At 38.8% G+C, this 20122-nt stretch overlaps 3 protein-coding genes across 3 annotated transcripts in view; 1 reads left to right on the forward strand and 2 right to left on the reverse strand.

Annotated features, from left to right (window-relative positions):
- The window catches only part of LOC130927535 (LIM and senescent cell antigen-like-containing domain protein 1), a 36245-nt gene extending 35311 nt beyond the window's left edge, over positions 1-934 (reverse strand). Inside the window, exon 1 of the mRNA XM_057853447.1 lies at positions 795-934. Coding sequence (XP_057709430.1) covers positions 795-823 — 29 coding nt within the window. The 5' untranslated portion in view covers positions 824-934. The remainder of the gene's footprint in view (positions 1-794) is intronic.
- Positions 935-4164: 3230 nt separating this feature from the next.
- LOC130927370 (GRIP and coiled-coil domain-containing protein 2-like) overlaps positions 4165-20122 on the reverse strand; it is a 36704-nt gene continuing 20746 nt past the window's right edge. The window contains exons 21-24 of the mRNA XM_057853154.1: positions 18212-18415; positions 17560-17699; positions 7763-7964; positions 4165-6113 (exon numbers count right to left, since the gene is read on the reverse strand). Of these exons, the coding sequence (XP_057709137.1) occupies positions 6040-6113; positions 7763-7964; positions 17560-17699; positions 18212-18415 (620 nt within the window). The 3' untranslated portion in view covers positions 4165-6039. The remainder of the gene's footprint in view (positions 6114-7762; positions 7965-17559; positions 17700-18211; positions 18416-20122) is intronic.
- Positions 13842-14896, forward strand: LOC130927371 (transmembrane protein 223-like). Its single transcript, XM_057853155.1, has one exon. The coding sequence runs from the start codon at positions 13989-13991 to the stop codon at positions 14727-14729; it is 741 nt and encodes a 246-aa protein (XP_057709138.1). The 5' UTR covers positions 13842-13988; the 3' UTR covers positions 14730-14896.

Below are 20122 nucleotides of genomic sequence, written 5' to 3' on the forward strand. Positions count from 1 at the left end.
TACAAAAATAATAAATAATATTTATTTTTAAATTCCCTTGTTTGTTTTAACTAGAAATGAAAAAAATAGTAACATTTTTAATAACGACAATAATTGTATATTTTTTTATTTGAGCTATATTTTAAATAAATTAAAATAAGACAATGTAAGGTGTTTTGCTCCCTTTTTGATCAAAACAAAATGTATAAATTAACTAAGTTTATTTTAAAAAATAGAATAAACAATAAATAAGAGAGTATTTACTATTAATTAACTCATTCCCTGCTGCTCACACTTCAGTGCCACTTGACAGCACTAAATGTCCAATCCATTTTGACTGGGAGTGCATTTCCAGCCTCTCCCAGTCAAAATAGATTGGACGTCTAGCACCGTCATTGGCATCTAATGAGTTAAATGAGTACCCTACGCAGGGTTAAACACGATGTATAGTTAAATTTACAAAGGCACAAATTTGACACTGCAGTAGAAAGATGTTTTAAGCATTAAGTCCTTCCATCAAGAGCACAGTAGGAGACGCTAACGAGCAGAATAAATGACGATGACCAGATTTGTTACAATTGTATAGGCGCTATAAAAGATGCACGGTCTAGAATTTGTTCGACGACATACGCATCTTACAATCATTTAAGCTAAATTATCCGCGCTAAACGTAAATTTCTTCAGCTATGTGGGAGAAGACAAAATGCCGGTACTTGGTTTTTTCCCGTCCCCAACTTGGGGGAAAAAAACTGTCAACTTCCCAACTTTTTAAGAAAACGTTCCTCTCGGAAGATAAAAATTAACTTTTGACTCACCCGTTTGTCATTTCGGTAATGGCGAGCATCTTTAAGATGTCTGCCGAAATAAAGTTGTTCTTTCTGCGTTCTTGTTGACAGATGTTGAACGGATGGAACGCTGGTAGCGAGCGGTGGTCTCCTCTCAAACGATGGCGAGAAGAGGCCGCCTCGAAAAGGGTCTTCAGCATTCAAGCTACAGACAACTGGACATTTCACTTCCGCTTCAAGGTTTCACAGTAAAACAGCAATGCATTCTAAAATATACAATTTTTTGTAAAATGTTTATTTAAAAAACTATTCAAGTAATAAAATATACGAAGGAATACTAATAGGAACACGTTTTGAATATGTTTTAATATTGTGAGTATTTTATAGATTTACATATACTTTTAATTTGCGGAAAGGAACTCTTATTGAGGGTGAGTGACTTTATACAAAAACATTTCAATTGGTCACTTCCACCGCTGCATTGCATTTCTTCATATTTCTGCTGAGATAGACCCACCCTTCAACGTTTTTTTGTTTGTTTGTGTGGACATTCTTATTTTAGCAAAACATGTAGGACCTGAATTGTTTAATATAAAGTTGAAGGTTTTTTTTTCGTTAGGGAAAAAACGTCAGTATCAGTACCTTTTAATTGTTTTTCCCTCTCCTTAATAATTGTTTCCAAATATAGATGCTAAATTGCGATGGAGAAATTAATTATGGCATACAGGATAAACGTAAACATCAGGCATATATTCCCTTGCGCAGGCATAAGCAATTTGTCGTTTCCTCCAGTGCATGCATCATTATAGTAGAAGCGCCGCATTTATTTCCTTAAAAGGGAATTCTTATAAGCCCGCCTCCTAGCTATGGGAGGCAATGGATATTCTGACAGCAACAGACAGTTACTTATTCATGGAAAAAGTTAGAACCAGGGGTGAAAGTGGCTAGAATTTCTTGCCGTAACTCTCTGACAAAAAGGTCGCCACGGAGCCAGATGTCTTTTTCAAACCTTCAAAACCACAGAAATGCAAAAAGAAGAAAAAAAGTTTTATGAGAAATGAGAAAATAATAAACAAAAAAAAAATCTGACGAAACCACTTATAATACTTGAGATAACAGCAACAATATTTAGAACAGAAAAAAAACAAACAAACAAACAAAAAAAAAACATAATATCAGAATTTATTCATTGTGTCCATAAAGGAGTAGGATTAAGCATTTGCATATTAAAATCAACCCCTCTTTTCTATTCCTCAATATCAGTCCGGCCTTTTTAACTAGTCCTCATATCAACAAAGAACTAAAGTAACCATATACAGTACATTAGATGCAAGAGAAACAAAAAACTGAATAAAATAAAATAAAATAAAAAGGACCAGCCAATAACAGATATGTGAAACCCCCCTTTAATAAAACCCTTCCTCTTGCCTATACCATGTGAAAAACCATGTGCTTGTACCATGGTTTTACACATGCATTATATAGGCTACTGAATTACACTTACTGTAAGAAGGCATACGTGAGAAACTGATTTTCATTCAAAAATTTTAAAAGTAACATACATGAACAAAATAAGTACAAATGACTTACATTATGCACAGTGAAATGGAATATATTTTGAAGATAACACAAACATTGACTTTTTTATATGATGAGGAAATAAGTAGCCTAACATTTGTAAATGAGCAAAAATAAGTTCAAAGTGAACATAAACTATACAGCCAAATGTATCAAATTTGAGACCAGGATTGCTGGACTTCATTGCAATTAAAAAACAAAACTTTAAAACCTTATTGTATTCAATCTCACTTTAGTTATATTTGTTTGACCACGAGAACGGCATGTAATGCTTAATGTATCATTTATGATACAAATTACAGAACATATATATGGCGGAAAACACTCAGGTGATTGAAATTCCGCTGAGACCCCCAATTTGGCCAAATTTAAACATTGTCATATATGCATGTGTGCATTGTCATATACGCATGTGTGATAAATCATTGGAAAGCTAAAAATCTTTTCTGGGGGAAGAAAAATTTTGAACAGTAGGGCATTAAAAAAAAAAAAAAAACTCCTAAATCCTAACTCCAGGTGAGAGCATAATAAAAGATACCATGTTTCTAATAAGATATTATCGCGTACTTACCTTGTTCCGATCCAAAACTCCGTGCATCACGTCTCAGCGAGTGTCAAGACACAGCTGTGAATGGCAACACTTTTAGTGGATTTTATGGGTGAAACACGGTCGTATAACAAGGGTCGCAATGCAGAAATCACAGACATCAAGGAGTGGTCGAAATTTTCTTTTTCAAATATTTAGCCTTTTAAATGTTTTTTTTCCCCTCAATTTTTCTTTTGTCTGGATCGATTATTTATCTTCTAAAATATCGAGGAAAATGCGACAGTAACAAAAAAAAAAACAAACAAAAAATATATATATATATGTACCATAAGCAATAGTTATGAGGTAGATGTCCGTGACCTATTTACACACTAATTTTTTCATTGTGACGTATTTTAAAATTTTAAAATATGCATGTGAATAATTTTTTAAAGTAATTTTTTTAAACGAAATATTTGACATCAATTAATGATTCTAAGCTAAAAATGATCAATTTTGAATAAATATAATTACTTACCTTGTTTTTATTACTGGATTGAAACAAAAGCGGTTGCGCGGTGTCTGTCAACGGGGGTCTCCAGGGTAAAACGGACTAATTAAAAAAAGGATGCAAGAGCAGAAACTGCTTTTTCAGCCTTCTCTTGTGTTTTCCGCCATATACAAATTAATTTTAAAAATTGTTCAATTTTTTAAAAATTATGTTTTAAGGATCACACAAAGCTTTCAAATGGAAAAAAATCTGAATTTTCTGTTTATTTCTGGGATCAGGCAACATTGGGTTAACTTATATCAGAGAAAATAAATCTCTTCAACTCTTTACTTTCTCTTAAAGATCTGATCAATTTTCCGTTGCATTGCCTTTTTTTTTTTTTTTAAACTGCTTTAATTCAACAAGCTTGTTCGTTTTTTTTTTTTGTCCCAGAAAACACGTGCATTTGAACCAATGAGAGCTAACTATCCACGCTGATCACGTCAGTATGTCAGCCAATTGAAACGGCAACTGGAGTCCCGGCCAGGGAGGGTGTAGGCTGAGCATGCACCACGACACATCAGACACATGCTGGGAGAACTCCGTGCTGTCCGTGGAATAAATAATATCAGTGGAAATGGATGATGCTACAAAAGCACTTTATTTTGCTTGTTGTTAACACTTATGCATGTAAATCTGACATTAGTAGATTGTTTTCCTCTTGGGAGATCCCTGTGTGGCAGCCAGGCAGGTTGTTTTTGACAGTTGCAGTCATATTTTCGGGATCAGAGCACCACTCTGGCGCCAAACTTTCTGCCAGAAAGGCGTTCCAGCCCACTTTCACCCCTGGTTATAACCCCTGAACTGAAAAAATCCACGGAAGCTCAATCTTGGATCTTTATTGTACAATTCATACAGAAGGAATCACAATCAGCTGCCACTGAAATCAGAAAATAAAGTGATCCCAATCACATTTTGTATAAACTTCGATTATAATATAGTAGCAAATGAAGATGAACGAAGTAATGTTTGAATAAATAAGATCAGTAAACAATCAACACACAATAGGAAAACAGATAGAAAATAACACCTGGAAGTCTGCTAAGTTCTAGGAAAAATTTAGCTTTCAAAAATCACTCATCACATTACCCAAATTTCTGAACCCTGGAAAAAAAGCCTTGTTCATTAGTTCAGTAAATCTTCAAAATAAACAAAAATAAAACAAACAAACAAACAAACAAAAAATGCAAATGCACAATATTTATAAGTTCATGTATGGAATGAAAGAAATGTTAAATGGATAAAAAAAATTAACACATTTAATTACAAACATTTCTTTATCCTAATCTGGACAATATTTCATCAATTTGGAATACATTTAGTTAAGGTACAATGGTGAGGAGGCCCAGAAGAAGCAGCTTGCAGTGGGACTGAAGAGGACAAATAGATGAAAATGGTCCATTCTAAGTGTTGATAACGTCAAGTTGAAGGGTGAAAAAAACAAGACTTGTATTCTCGACATAGATTCAACTTTTATAATGCCTCATGAGCTCCACCTTCTGGAAGAGACTTTAGCTGTTGTAGGAATAAATGAATAAATAAATCACCTGTCTTAATCTCAGTGTATGATCAGTACATTTTATCTAACATTTGAAACTTGCTCTACTTTGATTTCTAAAGAATAGAGAAAAACATTTTGATTACCATGGTCTGTACCATGTTTGCCATTATACATTGCTTTGTCTTTTCTGTACTGAACGCCCCCCCCCCCCCCAAAAAGTCACCAGCTACAAAAAAAAAAAAAATTGTCATAAATGCTATCATTTCATTGAACCGCCTTTAGCTCTAATTACGGCGAGCATTCGCTGTGGCATTGCGTCTGCGTTGTCACAAGATTTATTTCCATCCAGTATTGCATGAATTGCGTTGATGATGGTAGTCCTCCATTGCTTCAAAATTTCCTAGGGATCATTGGACTCAGGGTCATGTGGTCTGATGAGTCCAGATTTCCCCTGATCCAGTGTGATGAGCACATCAGGGTAAGAAGAGAGGCAGGTGAAGTGATGCATTTATCGTGTCTAGTACACCCTATACAAGCCTGTAGAAGCAGTGTTATGATCTTGGGTTTCTGCAGTTGGTCAGGGTGAGGTTCAGCTACATTATTTGCTCAAAGAATGAGGTCAGCTGAAAACCTGAATACATTGAGTGAGCAGGTTCTGTATTTTTTTCCTCCCCTGGTGACATGGGCATACCCCAAGACGACAATGCCAGGATTCATCAGGCTTTTATTGTGAAAGACTGGCTCAGTGGGAATGAAACATCATTTTCACATATGGATTGGCCACACACAAAGTCCAGATCTTAATCTCACTGAGAACCTTTGGGATGTGCTAGAGAAGGTTTTGTGCTCCTACCATCACCAAGGTCTTGGTGAAAAATTAATGCAACACCAGATGTAAATAAATTTTGTGACATTGCAGAAATTGATCAAAACAATGCCACAGCCAATGGGTGCCGTAATCAAGGCCAAAGGCGGTCCGACAAAATCTTACAGTGTATGACGTTTTTTGGTGTGTGTGTGTGTGTGGGCGGGGGGGGGGGGGGGGGGGGGGGCAATGTGTCTTGCCCTTCAAATGAATGAGTTAAGTCATTGGTCGGTTTCTTAGACCTCGGCTGTAGGTCTACCTGATCCCAGACCAGCTGTGGAGATAAGATCCCCAGCCTGAGCCCTGACTCCCTGAGGCGTCATCCTCGCCTGAACAACACAGAGAAGAGAGCACACATTAATTAGTATCTCTGCATCGTTTACTATGGCCAACAACAGTAAAAAAATATACGTATACTAGTCCTTCTAAAAAAATTTGCATATTGTGATAAAGTTCATCATTTTCTGTAATGTACTCATAAACATTAGACTTTCATATAGTTTAGATTCATTACACACAACTGAAGTAGTTCAATCCTTTTATTGTTTTAATATTGATGATTTTGGCAAAAAAAGTAAAAAAAAAAAAAAATTAAAAAAAACCCAAAAATCCCTATCTCAAAAAATTTGCATATCATGAAAAAGTACTACTCTATAGAAGCTACTAACCTAATCATCTAAATCAATGAATTAACTCAAAAGCCCAGCGAAAGATTCCTGAGGCTTTTAAAAACTCCCAGCCTGGTTCATTACTCAAAACCGCAATCATGGGCAAGACTGCCGACCTGACTGCTGTCCAGAAGGCCATCATTGACACCCTCAAGCAAGAGGCTATCACACAGAAAGAAATTTCTGAGCGAATAGGCTGTTCTCAGAGTGCTGTATCAATGCACCTCAGTGGAAAGTCCGTGGGAAGGAAAAATTGTAGCAGGAAACACTGCACAATCAGAAGAGGGGACCGCACCCTGAGAAAGATTGTGGAGAAGGGCTGATTCCAGACCTTGGGGGACCTGCAGGAACAGTGGACTGAGTCTGGAGTAGAAACATCCAGAGCCACCGTGCACAGGCGTGTGCTGGAAATGGCAGAACCGCCTGACCTGGGCTACAGAGAAGCAGCACTGGACTGTTGCTCAGTGGTCCAAAGTACTTTTTTCAGATGAAAGCAAATTCTGCATGTCATTCGGAAATCTAGGTGGCAGAGTTTAGAGGAAGACCGGGTAGAAGGAAATGCCTACATGCCTGAGATGGTCTGGGGTGCCATGGCAGCTGCTGGTGTTGGTCTACTGTGTTTTACCAGGGGCATGGTCAATGGAGCAAGCTATCAGGAGATTTTGGAGCACTTCATGCTTCCATGTGCTGAAAAGCTTTATGGAGATGAAGATTTCGTTTTTCAGCACGACCTGGCACCTGCTCACAGTGCCAAAACCACTGGTAAATGGTTTACAGACCATGGCATTACTGTGCTCAATTGGCCTGTCAACTCTCCTGACCTGAACCCCATAGAGAATCTGTGGGATATTGTGAAGAGGAAGTTGAGAGACACCAGCCCCAACACTGTGGATGAGCTTAAGACCGCTATCGAAGAATCCTGGGCCTCCTTAACACCTCAGCCGTGCCACAGGCTGATTGCCTCCATGCCACGCCGCATTGAAGCTGTCATTTCTGCAAAAGGATTCCCGACCAAGTATCGAGTGCATAGCTGATATAATTAAAGGTTGACTTTTTTTGTATTAAAAAACACTTTTTTGTATTGGTTGGATGAAATATGCTAATTTTTTTAGATGGGGATTTTTGGGTTTTCTTGACTTTTTTGCCAAAATCATCAATATTAAAACAATAAAAGGCTTGGCCTACTTCAGTTGTGTGTAATGAATCTAAAATATATGGAAGTCTAATGTTTATCAGTACATTACAGAAAATAATGAACTTTATCACAATATGCTAATTTTTTGAGAAGGACTAGTATATATGTGTTTTACCTTGTGCAATGGCAGCCAGTTTGCTTTTCTCCTCCGGGCTGAGCTGTAACAAGGTGTGAATGACGGGAACTAGCGCCTGCCTCTCGCTGCCTGGCCGAAGGAATATGAACTGCAGCAAAACGTTCTTCAGATACTCCAGGTTGGCACTGTTCTTCTCTCGTTCGTGATTACGCTCCAACCGACGTACTTCACTCTTCAACAGCTATGAATTCAAATATATCGGCAACATTTAATATTTTAATTACATCTGGTAGAATTCAAGATCTCAAATCTGAACATGCATACATTTTGGTGGAGATTAAACTCTTTGGAAGAAAAATTACAGGCAATAGAAACAAAGAGGAATCACACATACAGTATACTATAGCACTGTATGTGTTCATAATTGTTACCTCATAAAATGTTGACGTAATTCAATTATTTTGGACTTTTCTAGGCTACTCTAGTGAGGCAGATGCCATAGATAGAGACAACTGATTTTCAAAGTGTGGTATTATAGTGGCTTTTTCTAGTGTTATGCAAAAGACTCACTAAACACGAATAAATATGAAGAAAACAAATGTGTTGGAATTGTAAAATACAGGAAACCATATCAAATTGGTGAAAATATCAAATCACTCTATGAAAAATGAAGGAAAAAACTAATCATCACAGTTCAGTAATAATTTTAACATTTAAGTACAACACATTGTGCATGGTACTTTTATTAATTGAACCATTTACAAGTACATACACTTTTACAAGTACATAGACTTGTTACTTTCCCACACCGAAACGCAAAGTGAATATTTCTGCATAGTGTAACAATAGGTTATAAAAATAGTTTGGTTTTTTTTTTTTTTTTTTACTTTAATGTTGGCAATAGCGTCTACAGACAGCCTTAGTTACCACTTACCATTAATATTGTTACTTGCTAAATGGTTATAAAATATATATAGCGGAAAACACACACAAGGCCGAAAAAGCAGTTTCTGCTCTTGCACCCCTGTTTAAAATAAACTGCAGTATTTTAAGCCAAAAGAACTGTTGTGTTTGATAGAACAATATTTCTACATGCTGCCATAGCAGTTTCATGGCATTATGCCTCCAGATTATTTTGTCTGTTTTACCCTGGAGACCCCAGTTTACAGACACATCGCAACCACTTTTGTTTCAACCCAGCCATAAAAAGAAGGCAAGTAATTATATTTATTATTTTAAATATCTATCAATTTGATCTTAGATTTATTTAAACATCTATCAATTTTATCTTAAGCTTTATTAATTGAGGTCTAATATTTAGTTAAAATTATTACAGTTCAATTATTTACTCGCATATTTTAAACTTTCAAAAAAATTACATCACAATGAAAAAAATAGTGTCTGTAAATATTTCATGGATATCAACCTCATAACTGTCGCTTATTTAGTATTTTTTTAACTGTCACATTTTTCCGATATTTTAGATGATAAAAATTCGATCCAAACAGAGGAAAAAAAAAAAAAAAAAACGTTTAAAAGGGTTAACTATTTGAAAATATCGAGCACCCCTTTTTGTCCGTGACGTCCGCATCACGACCCTAGTTACATTATCGTGTTTCACCCATAAGGTCCCCACAAAGTCCGGCTGTGTCCATTCACAGCTGTGTCTTGACACTCGGTGATACATGCTACACAGAGTTTTTCTATCGTAACAAGGTTAAATTCGCAATAATCTCGTTAAAATCAGCGCGACTTTACATTACAGTCGAACGCTAGGGTGAGAATTATGGACACAGGCTAACTGACTAGCATGCTATCCATTATCTTTTCGACCCTTGTTGCCATTTGGATTGCTTATTATGGGATGATATCTATTAGGCCTGCACAATATATCGTTTGAACATCGCCATCACAATGTGTGCAGGCGCAATAGTCACATCGCAGGACGTGCAATTGTTTTTTTGTTTGTTTTAACATGTAAACTTTAGCAGCAAGTGTGCGGATCCTGGATCCTTTTTATATACAGCAAGCGCTGATTAAATGGCATTATATAATTTAGGGATGTCCCCGATCCGATCACGCGATCCAGATATTCTGACGGTATGTTAACCTTAAGCCAAACTATCACGGTACCACGGTATTGCAATTACAGCTCTAAAATGTGTTGAGATATATGGGTTAAAAAAAACTTTTTTTCCATTGAACAGGATTTTTGTTTTTCAAAACAGATGAGTAATTTGGAACATAAGTATAATGTTAAATAAATAAACAATAAATAAATAAATACAGTGGGGCAAATAAGTATTTAGTCAACCACTAATTGTGCAAGTTCTCCCACTTGAAAATATTACAGAGGCCTGTAACTGTCAACATGGGTAAACCTCAACCATGAGAGACAGAATGAGGGAAAAAAAAACAGAAAATCACATTGTTTGATTTTTCAGGAATATATTTGCAATCATGGTGGAAAATATGTATTTGGTCAATACCAAAAGATAATCTCAATACTTTGTTATGTACCCTTTGTTTGGCAATAACGGAGGCCAAACCTTTTCTGTAACTCTTCACAAGCTTTTCACACACTGTTGCTCTATTTTGGCTCATTCCTCCATGCAGATCTCCTCTAGAGCAGTGATGTTTTGGGGCTGTCGTTGGGCAACACGGACTTTCAACTCCCTCCACAGATTTTCTATGGGGTTGAGATCTGGAGACTGGCTAGGCCACTCCAGGACCTTGAAATGCTTCTTACGAAGCCACTCCTTTGTTGCCCTGGCTGTGTGTTTTGGATCATTGTCATGCTGAAAGACCCAGCCACGTCTCATCTTCAATGCCCTCGCTGATGGAAGGAGATTTCACTCAAAATCTCTCGATACATGGCCCCATTCATTCTTTCCTTTACACGGATCAGTCATCCTGGTCCCGTTGCAGAAAAACAGCCCCAAAGCATAATGTTTCAACCCCCATGCTTCACAGTGGGTACAGTATTCTTCGGATGCAATTGAGTTTTCTTTTTCCTCCAAACACGAGAACCTGTGTTTCTACCAAAAAGTTCTATTTTGGTTTCATCTGACCATAACACATTCTCCCAGTCCTCTTCTGGATCATCCAAAAGCTCTCTAGCGAACCGCAGACGGGCCTGGAAGTGCACTGGCTTCAGCAGGGGGAAACGTCTGGCAGTCAGGGATTTGTGTCCCCGGCGGCGCATTGTGTTACTGATAGTAGACTTTGTTACTGTGGTCCCAGCTCTCTGTAGGTCATTAACTAGGTCCCCCCGTGTGGTTCTGGGACTTTTGCTCACCGTTCTTGTTATCATTTTGACGCCACTGGGTGAGATCTTGTATGGAGCCCCAGATCGAGGGAGATAATCAGTGGTCTTGTATGTCTTCCATTTTCTAACAATTGCTCCCACAGTTGATTTCTTTACACCAAGCCACCAATAGGTAAAACTATTGCAGATTCAGTCTTCCCAGCCTGGTGCAGGTCTACAATTTTGTCTCTGGATTCCTTCGACAGCTTTGGTCTTGGCCATAGTGGAGTGTGACTGACTGAAGTTGTAGACAGGTGTCTTTTATGCCGAGAATGAGTTAAAACATGTGCCATTATTACAGGTAACGAGTGGAGCCTCGTTAGACCTCGTTCGAAGACATTAGACCTCTTTGACAGCCAGAAATCTTGCTTGTGTGTAGGTGACCAAATACTTATTTTCCACTGTAATTTGGAAAAAAAAATCTTTAAAAATCAAACAATGCGATTTTGTTTTTTTCCCCCACATTCTGTCTCTCATGGTTGAAGTTTACCCATGTTGACAATTACAGGCCTCTCTAATCTTTTCAATTAGGAGACCTTGCACAATTGGTGGTTGACTAAATACTTATTTGCCCCACTGTACATTAAATGCTTAAATATTAAGGACTAGATCCCAGGCTTCAAGGTTAAATACAATAAATAGACAGTGTTATGTACTCACATTTATATGTTGCCTTCTTGCATATGGAGCCTTTTATTCTCAGTCAAAACAGTCATGCATTGAAATTTTTTAATCATAATTGAAAAAATATTTTATAAGCCCACTGCAAAATTAAAATACTTATGGTATTGGAATTTAACCCCTAAAATTCCCCTGGAAATGATTTTCTTTGCACAGATTAAAATTAAGCCGAATCAAAAAATGTATGCTGTAAAGTTATCATTAACTATAAAGCAACAACTCCCCGTTTAGCCATGTTTATTTACAAAATAAAACAGCGCAAAATTTAATCTACATTCACTCACACATCAATTTCCTTGGTTATTGTACATCCACCCACATGTCTTAGTGCATCCATATTGATTATCAGAGGCTACGCTAGGACAGATCATTTTCTCCAGGGTATTTTGCCGAATATTTTTATACCTGTCCACACTTACGTTTAAGGTGCATTTAAGGCCCCCCCGCTTCTGCCTGCCTGTATGCCTGCATTTGCGCATTTTATGCATGCGAGGAAAGGAGCAGCTTCATGTTACGTTATCGGCCGCGCTGTTTACCTCTGAACCAGAAACTCTTTCGAAATTACCACACGTTCTAGACCACAGTTGTCAAACCGATTCCAGAAAGGGCCTAGTGGGTGCTGGATTTTGTTCCAACCGATAATGCGCAGAGAGTTTTACCAATGAACTTCCTGCTGAAACAAGCAGCACCTGACAAAGTTTAACTGATTACACATGTAAAAGATCTAATTGGTGAAAAGGTGTCCTCTTCATTGGTTGGAAAGCAAAACCGCACCCACTAGGCCCTTTCTGGAATCGGTTTGACACCTGTGTTCTAGACTGTCATTATTTTGTGATCACTGTTTTTTTCGTGAACGCTATTGAACGCATCATGCAGGAGCGAGAGTGAAGGTAGAGCACGCTTTTCCGAGCAGTCGCCAAGTTGTGATTGAAATAAATCTTTAGAAAACAACGAAAGCCTGACATTGTTACTTGGCATGTTACAATCGATGTTCAGTTGCGCTCTCACCACTTGGAAAATAACAAATACAAGCATATAGTGTGGCGCTGTGTATATTTCCTAGAAGCCGCAACCAGGAGTGCTTGTGCATAACTGGGACGATCCTGGAAGTGGGGACAGTGTTGACAGGCAGAAATGTCATGGAAAAAAACTGATTGCGCGCCTTTTTGACTGGGGGTACCATGCAGGTCACTCTTTTCAGGGTTTAATTTTCCTCTATGCATTTTTATATACTCATGCTTGGTCGGCATTGAGTTGGGAGAGGCCAGCCCCGCAGCTGGCTGATCGGAGACAACGCAGGACACGAGCTCTGTAAAAAACACTCAGCACCGCGTTATCCGCGATGGGAGGACCACAAATGAGCACTGAATTGAAGCATATTATTGCGATGTAGTTTGAAGGTTCAAGAAATTCCACGTCGTGATCATCCGCCTCCATTGTTTACGATGCCGTCATGCCACACTAAAAATGCCGACGGCATGACGTCACTTCCTTAGTATCCGATTGTTGTACAGAGATAGCAGTCTATATTAAGTGGCGGGTAATATTATCCATCTAACAACTAATCCGGGGAATAGGTTTACTAGTGTAGCCGACATGCTGTTTAGTCCAACTAATTACACGTTTAAGGCCATTATCCGTCCCAATGTAGACGTAGCTAGAGACTTGAGTAGACAAAGGGGATCATCTTGAAGTGTTCGTTATTTATTATGAACCAGGATGAATGTCCAAAACCTTTTTAATTGAGAAACTTAAAAGATTTCAAAGGTCTCAAAAATGTATTTTTCACTCACATAATTTGACCTACTTTTAAGGTGTCAAAAAATACCTTCCTGTTCAAAAAAATTCTTCCCCCAGAAAATAGAGATTTTAAGGTTTCCAGTGATGGGGGCCAAATTGGGGGTCTCCGAGTGGAACTCAAGTCACCCAAGTATTTTCCGTCATATACATTTAAAAACTAATATTGTAACTTCTGTATAAAGATTAGTGACATTAAAAATTATATATATATTAAAGCTAACACAAGAAATTTCAGCATTCACTGAAAAGGAGCTGCTAACACTGCAGATGAACTCAACTTCAGTCCCAACTACTAAATTTGGACAACGGCACTTTCCCTAGTTAAACTACATGACGTCATAAACAAAATGGCTGCGCCCTAAATGTCGGAGAAATCGTTTGCTCAACTTAAAATTGTGATAAATACCTGTATTATTCCTACTCTTTGGCGGTCGTTAGCGTTATTCTTTCAATAGGATACGTGCACTACTATATAAAATGAGTTTACTTCGAATTTGCGGCGCATTATGTCAACTCCGGCCGATTGCTACCCAGCGAAGGAACGCGCTGCTGTGGTCAAGGTTTCCCGTGAGCGGCCTGTCAATTCGTCTTGCCCATATGAGTTTTGCCGGACCGGGGCGACGTATTTTCGCACACCGCTTCTGCACTTCCACTCAGCCGTCCAGAGACGTCACGCTGTTCCACCACGACAGGACAAGCTTCTTCCGCCTTCTGTCGGTCTTCTGCGGGGGCCAGTGTGTTTTCTGGACTTACCTAGCGCACTTTGCCTACACCGGGCTCAGAGACACGGGGACCACTGCCCAGGAGGAGAAACGAAAAGCTCCCACCAGCCCCGCCTTGGCTGGTATGTGGAGTTTTGAAATGAACCTGGGCTCCAGCACCTGGAGGTACGGCTTCACGCTGGGATGCGCGACAATAGGAGCTGGCATACTGGGACTGGGAATCCTGTTTTGTCGGCGTTCTGTCTGTCAGGTGGTTTTACACCAAGGTGGAAGGATGGTATCTGTTACCACGCAGTCACCGCTAGGAATGGGCCGAGGCTGGAGAATAACAGCCCCGTTGTCCCAGGTCGCCTGTCACGCCCACAGACACGAGTCCCCCTCATTCATTCCCCTCAAAATCAAGGGACAAAAGTTCTACTTTCTACTGGATAAAGAAGGCACTATTAACAATACTGAACTTTTTGATGTAACTGTGGGGGCATACCGTCCTCTATAAAATGACTTCTAGATATGCAAGTGCCAAGAGTTGTAAAAAAAATCTTACTCAATGTGTGAACATTAACAATAAATGCAATTTAATGTTTTTCCACCACTAGTCGATATGGATTTTCTTTGATGTCAGTGTACGATGTTGCCTCCAACGCATTTTGTTAATTAAAAATCACGAAAAATCTTTCAAATTGAACTCTAAAGTCTATAGTAGTGCTGCAACGATTAACTAAAGTAATTCGATTAGAAAAAAGCTTCGAATCAAGATTTGCTGCTTCGAGTATTCATATAATTAGAGTGGTGTTGAAATTTTTTTTTTTGAGAGGGATCCACAGATAGAAAGACTTTCAGTTCTTTAAAATAATTTGATATTACGGTAAAACCCCTCTTGATGTTTTTGTTTTTATACGATTTGTAAAATTAGTTTTGGTAGTTAGCAACTGATAGGTTGCCATTGTTGTTGATGTCGCAGGGCAGTGACGTCACTGGGTTATGCTGCCAACGCTTCCAGAGTTTGACTAGCGACATAAACATCTGTAGAACCCTTTCAGTTTGATCCCAAGAGGAACATTAATGAGCATGACAGCACTGTCAATATTTCACAAAACGAGCAGCAAAAGCAAAATGAACAGGAAAGACGGGATGTCATGAGAAGAGTATGACAAAACTAGTGTTCTGCCAAAATGTGCTAAACCGGTGAAACTTCTACAAGAGGCCAGTTTGACACACAAAGCACTACCGTGTGCTTATTTTGTTCAGATGCATACAGACAGAACATACTAAAGATGCCTTAAGAAAATGCTTAAATGAAGTAATATACAATAAGGGTGGTTTAAATACGCTACGTGACTGTGGTCAACAGATCAACAATCTGCTTTCAAGCTACCGCAAGAAAATGCCTAAAAGTATGAGAGGGAAAAACATGCAAAACGTATTTCGAGGCAATGAAGAGGTAAAGACTCAATAAAAACACAAATAGTAAGTTCTCGCCACTTTTAACAGATGTGCCCATGTGTCGGACGTCTCACCGTGTGGAAGGAATTGCGGAATACCGGTAGTGATCGTCTAGCGACAGTGAAAAACGACGTCACCACTCCGAGCGCGCATTGAACGCATAAAACATTGCGCCCTCCATAGGTCAAAATATGTACTAAATACTGTATTATAGATTTTTAAGTCAATGGCAATATTATATGTGTTCCTACTAACGTAAAAGAGAACAATTGTGGGTCATTAAAGCCTACAGGTCTAAGTCCGAGGTTCCCTTGAAAGTCTTTGCCTTTAGTTTTATTGATTTGGGTGGATACACTGCCCTCTAGTGGCAATAGTGAATACGATATTGTACTGACCACTACATACTCTCTTGCCTGGCATGGCCAGGCGTTTCTCCCTGTATTTTTCAAACACAGTGAGAATAGTCTGGGACCCAGCTCCTTAATGGCCTTTCGAGCCTGAACGAAATCCTCCGTGCAATCAGATTTGTTTATTTGCGTGTTGTGTTCTTAACGAGAAACGTCACTCTTGCGCGTCAGAAGTCATCTCCTCAACAACACAGATGGCGAACGGGAGAGCCGAGAATATGTTCCGATCCGCGGTAAAGTCAGTTTTAAATGAAAAAAAACACCGACACGTCATTGACAACAGTCTGTCTTGCGCTAGCCATGTTGAATAAACTTCTCCGCTCGCGCTAGAGTTTCTTGTCGCTTTACCAACGTCACGCCCGTCTGTCACTGATTGGTCCACTCCGCTGTCTGTTAGCTGTGGCTTGCTCCACCCTGGGAATTTGATTTGAGGGACGGTCGCCAAACTATTGCTGGAACAGCAGTGAGTCTGAATTTCCAGGCTACATACTCTCAACATAATTCACCCATGGAACTAATGTGGGAGGTGTTGTGTTCAGGAGGGGAACTCTGACGCACTGTGTCCAGGTCAGAGTGACAAGTGCCATGAGCAGCCGACATGACAGACTCACGAACATCCTCCGCTACAATTTAACATGGCTGAATCCAGTTGCTCACTATTAAGACCAACATAAGGTAAGTTTTTGTTTGAGTTAATGTTTTTTTTAATACAATTGTAGTTTATATGTAGCCTATATTTAGCAGTTAAAAAAAAAAAAAAATATATATATATATATATTATTTGTATAATTTGTTAAGAGCATTGTAAAAAAAAAAAAAAAAACATTAGCATTTCATAGCATTTAATGTAGCGGACTTTTGCGATGCAAGTTAGCCAATTGAGGCTAAACTCAGCTATTTTAATGTATTTTTAAATGAAAGTGCAAATCTGTGTAGTTTGAAGAAACACTAGGGAATTTTATTATATTCATATTTATAGCTCCTATAAATGTACAATCTTAGCAAGCCTTTTACATCTCCTAAAATTGATTCTACCAACGCATTAAATGTTCCTAATCCTGATTACTCAATTATTCAAACTAACTAGTTGATAGATTATTTGACTACTAAAATAATCGATAGCTGCATTCCTAGTTTATAGCAATTGACACAAGATATTTATACATACAGGTATCGATCCAATCCAGTTTTTCTTAAGTTTTAAATTTCTGGAAAAATGATATTATGAACAAGACGTCTAGTTTTGTTAGTGAATAAGGTTGGTGTGGCCACCGTTGATCTAAATTCTGGAGAATGTTGACATTCTCAAGAGTGAAAAGATGTGAATATGGAGGCTAGTAGATGCATTTAAAAAATAAAAATTACGAAACAAAATGCACATTTAAAATAGAACATTTTTTGAGATCTTAACATTTGTCACTTACTGTATGTTGATAAAATTTTTGAGATCTTGAGTTTAAGATTTGCCACACTTACATTGATCTGCTCCATGAGAACAGCATTGGTAGCCTCGGTTTCATGCAGCAGGCTGTTCATGTGCTCCAGACTGCGTGTGGCTGTGCTCAATTTGAGAATAAGCTCCTCTTTTGTGGGCTCCACAGTCCACTCAAATGGCTCTGGAGACCAAAACAAGGACAAACTTGAAAAATAACACTAATATTTAAACCAAATGATCATTTTAGTAATTTAAGGACTTGTTTAAATGGTATGTGTAAGGCCCTGAAGGTCTAAGTATTCTTCAATTTATTGCTTTCTGCAAGTAAATAATGCTCAGGGTACCCTTAGTGCTTACTAAGCCTGGTGGGTCGCTAGGCTTCTCTTGCCTCTCTGCTATGCCTTTAAAAAAAAAAAAAAAAACAAGATATGCAACAAGAGCATATATGCATTGTATTTTGGTTTGTTAAAACTATTTTAAGACTGTTCCTTTTTGTCAGACTAGATTTTTCACATAATGGTCAAAAATTTTAAATTTCAGTCAACATTTTTATTTCTTTCCTCCCGAACAATATAATGGGCCACCAGTTGGATTCTCTACCCACCAGGCTTTGCAGGATTTATGAGAAAAACCCTGAATCCTGTAAAATTAAAAAATGCACAAGGAAATGTTATGACTGTGGTTTGAGCCCACCTTGCTTGGGGTCTGGTGATGTGAGAAGGTGCTCCAGAGAGAGTAGTGATGCAGGGGAGGTGCTTTCATTCTCCACGGTCTCCATGCCTTCACACTCCTCCCTATCCATCGACTGAGGGTCACTCGGGGGCACTGCCTGGTTCTGGTCTCCAGTTCTACGCTGAGCATCGGTGGACTTTCTGCTTGACTGAACCAACACCGAGCCTAAAGGGGACACATTTTTTTATTCAAGGCAAGGCAAAGCTACAATTAACTTTCATATTCATGGCCTCTGAATTGTCCTCTCACTGTTGGCCAGTAAAACCTTTTAACCCTCCAGCATTTAGCCATCACCAAATTCAAACAGTGTCTGACTGAAATATGACTTTCATAAGGACTAACATTGGGCCCATCTTCACAGTCTGGCACGCATGTACGAGTCACTAATGATGCGCCTGTCCAGATGGCACGGTGAGCTACTCGCCACACTGAAAGGCGGGATCGGAGCAGAGCGCTGTCGCCAACACCTGACATTTCCAAGCCCTTGGTGTATGTTTGTGTGTGTATATGTGTGTGTATTTTATGTTTTGATTCCACTCGGCAGCTGTGTGGGAAGTGATGAATGAGCTACCAGCCGATAAACACACCAACGACTTGCCATCCTCACTTCTCTCTTGCATCATTTCTCAGACTTAACAAGATCGAAAACTTCAAACTTTGATGTTATCTTTGGGACCAGTGTTGTCTACTTCAGCAGATGGTGCTGTCTCGGTTCCGTTGTACATATTTAACCCGTTATAGGGAAAATAGTTATTCATTGGCTGCCACTGACAGCGCAAGACGTCCAATTCATTTTGACTGCGAGAGGTTGACAGCGAAACATCGCAAGCCCTCCCAGTCAAAATGGATTGGACATCTAGCACAGTCAATGGCAGTGAAATATGAGCATCCACAGCCAGTCCTCCAGTTTAAATGACCTGGAGGCCTATTGTTTTCAGTGGCATGCAATGAGTTAAATATTGTGGGGAAAAAAAAAAATTCTGAGTGTTATCAGGAGTCATGATAATGATGATTGGTCATGAAAATAATAATTATAATTGAGACCATCCATTAGATTTTGGGTCAAGTAAGCCACACGTGTATACCAAATGTAAATACTGTGGCTTACATGAACCACAATGTGATGACCAAGTTTGTGGTTGCAAGATCTTTATAGGACTATTTATATTTTAAATTTTCAAAAATAGTCATACATAAGGTTAGGTATGCATAAATTATTAAATTCTCTGGGGACCTGTTATTTTGTGTGTTAACATAGTTAACTGTGAAACAGTTTTCCTTGTATTAAGGTCTGAGTTCGAATCTCGCTTGGAAAAACTTATGTACGTACCTAACTTCAAGTCCAGTTTGAAGGGGTAAGGAAAAGTTTTATTCAAATTTGCAATTTAAAAAAATGTTTTTATGCTCTAGTCCAGGGGTGGGCAAACCGGTCCTCGAGGGCTGCAGTGGGTCCTTGTCTTTGTTCCAACTGACCCAGCACAGATAGTTTAACCAATGCGGTTTCAGCAGAAATGAGAAGCACCTGACTACAATCGACTGATTGCACTTGTATAACAGCAGATTGGTGAAAAGGTGCCCTCTTAATGGGTTGCAACAAAAACCCGCACCCACTGCGGCCCTTTGTGGAATTAATTGCCCACCCCTGCTCTAGTCAGAGTTTAGAGAGTTAAGTCAAACATTACTAAATGAACACAATGTATTTATTTATTTAGTTTGTAAATTTAATATCTGTTAAAAACAAAAATGCCAGTAAGAACTAAAGATGCACCGACACCAGTATCAACCGGAGGGGGGGGCCGATCCGGCCCGAAATGGTGGTATCGTTATCGGAGAGTACCAACAAAGAGGGCGCCGATACCATTTACCGGTCCA

The sequence above is a fragment of the Corythoichthys intestinalis genome, chromosome 12, assembly GCF_030265065.1.
Source record: "Corythoichthys intestinalis isolate RoL2023-P3 chromosome 12, ASM3026506v1, whole genome shotgun sequence".
Lineage (NCBI taxonomy): Eukaryota > Metazoa > Chordata > Actinopteri > Syngnathiformes > Syngnathidae > Corythoichthys > Corythoichthys intestinalis.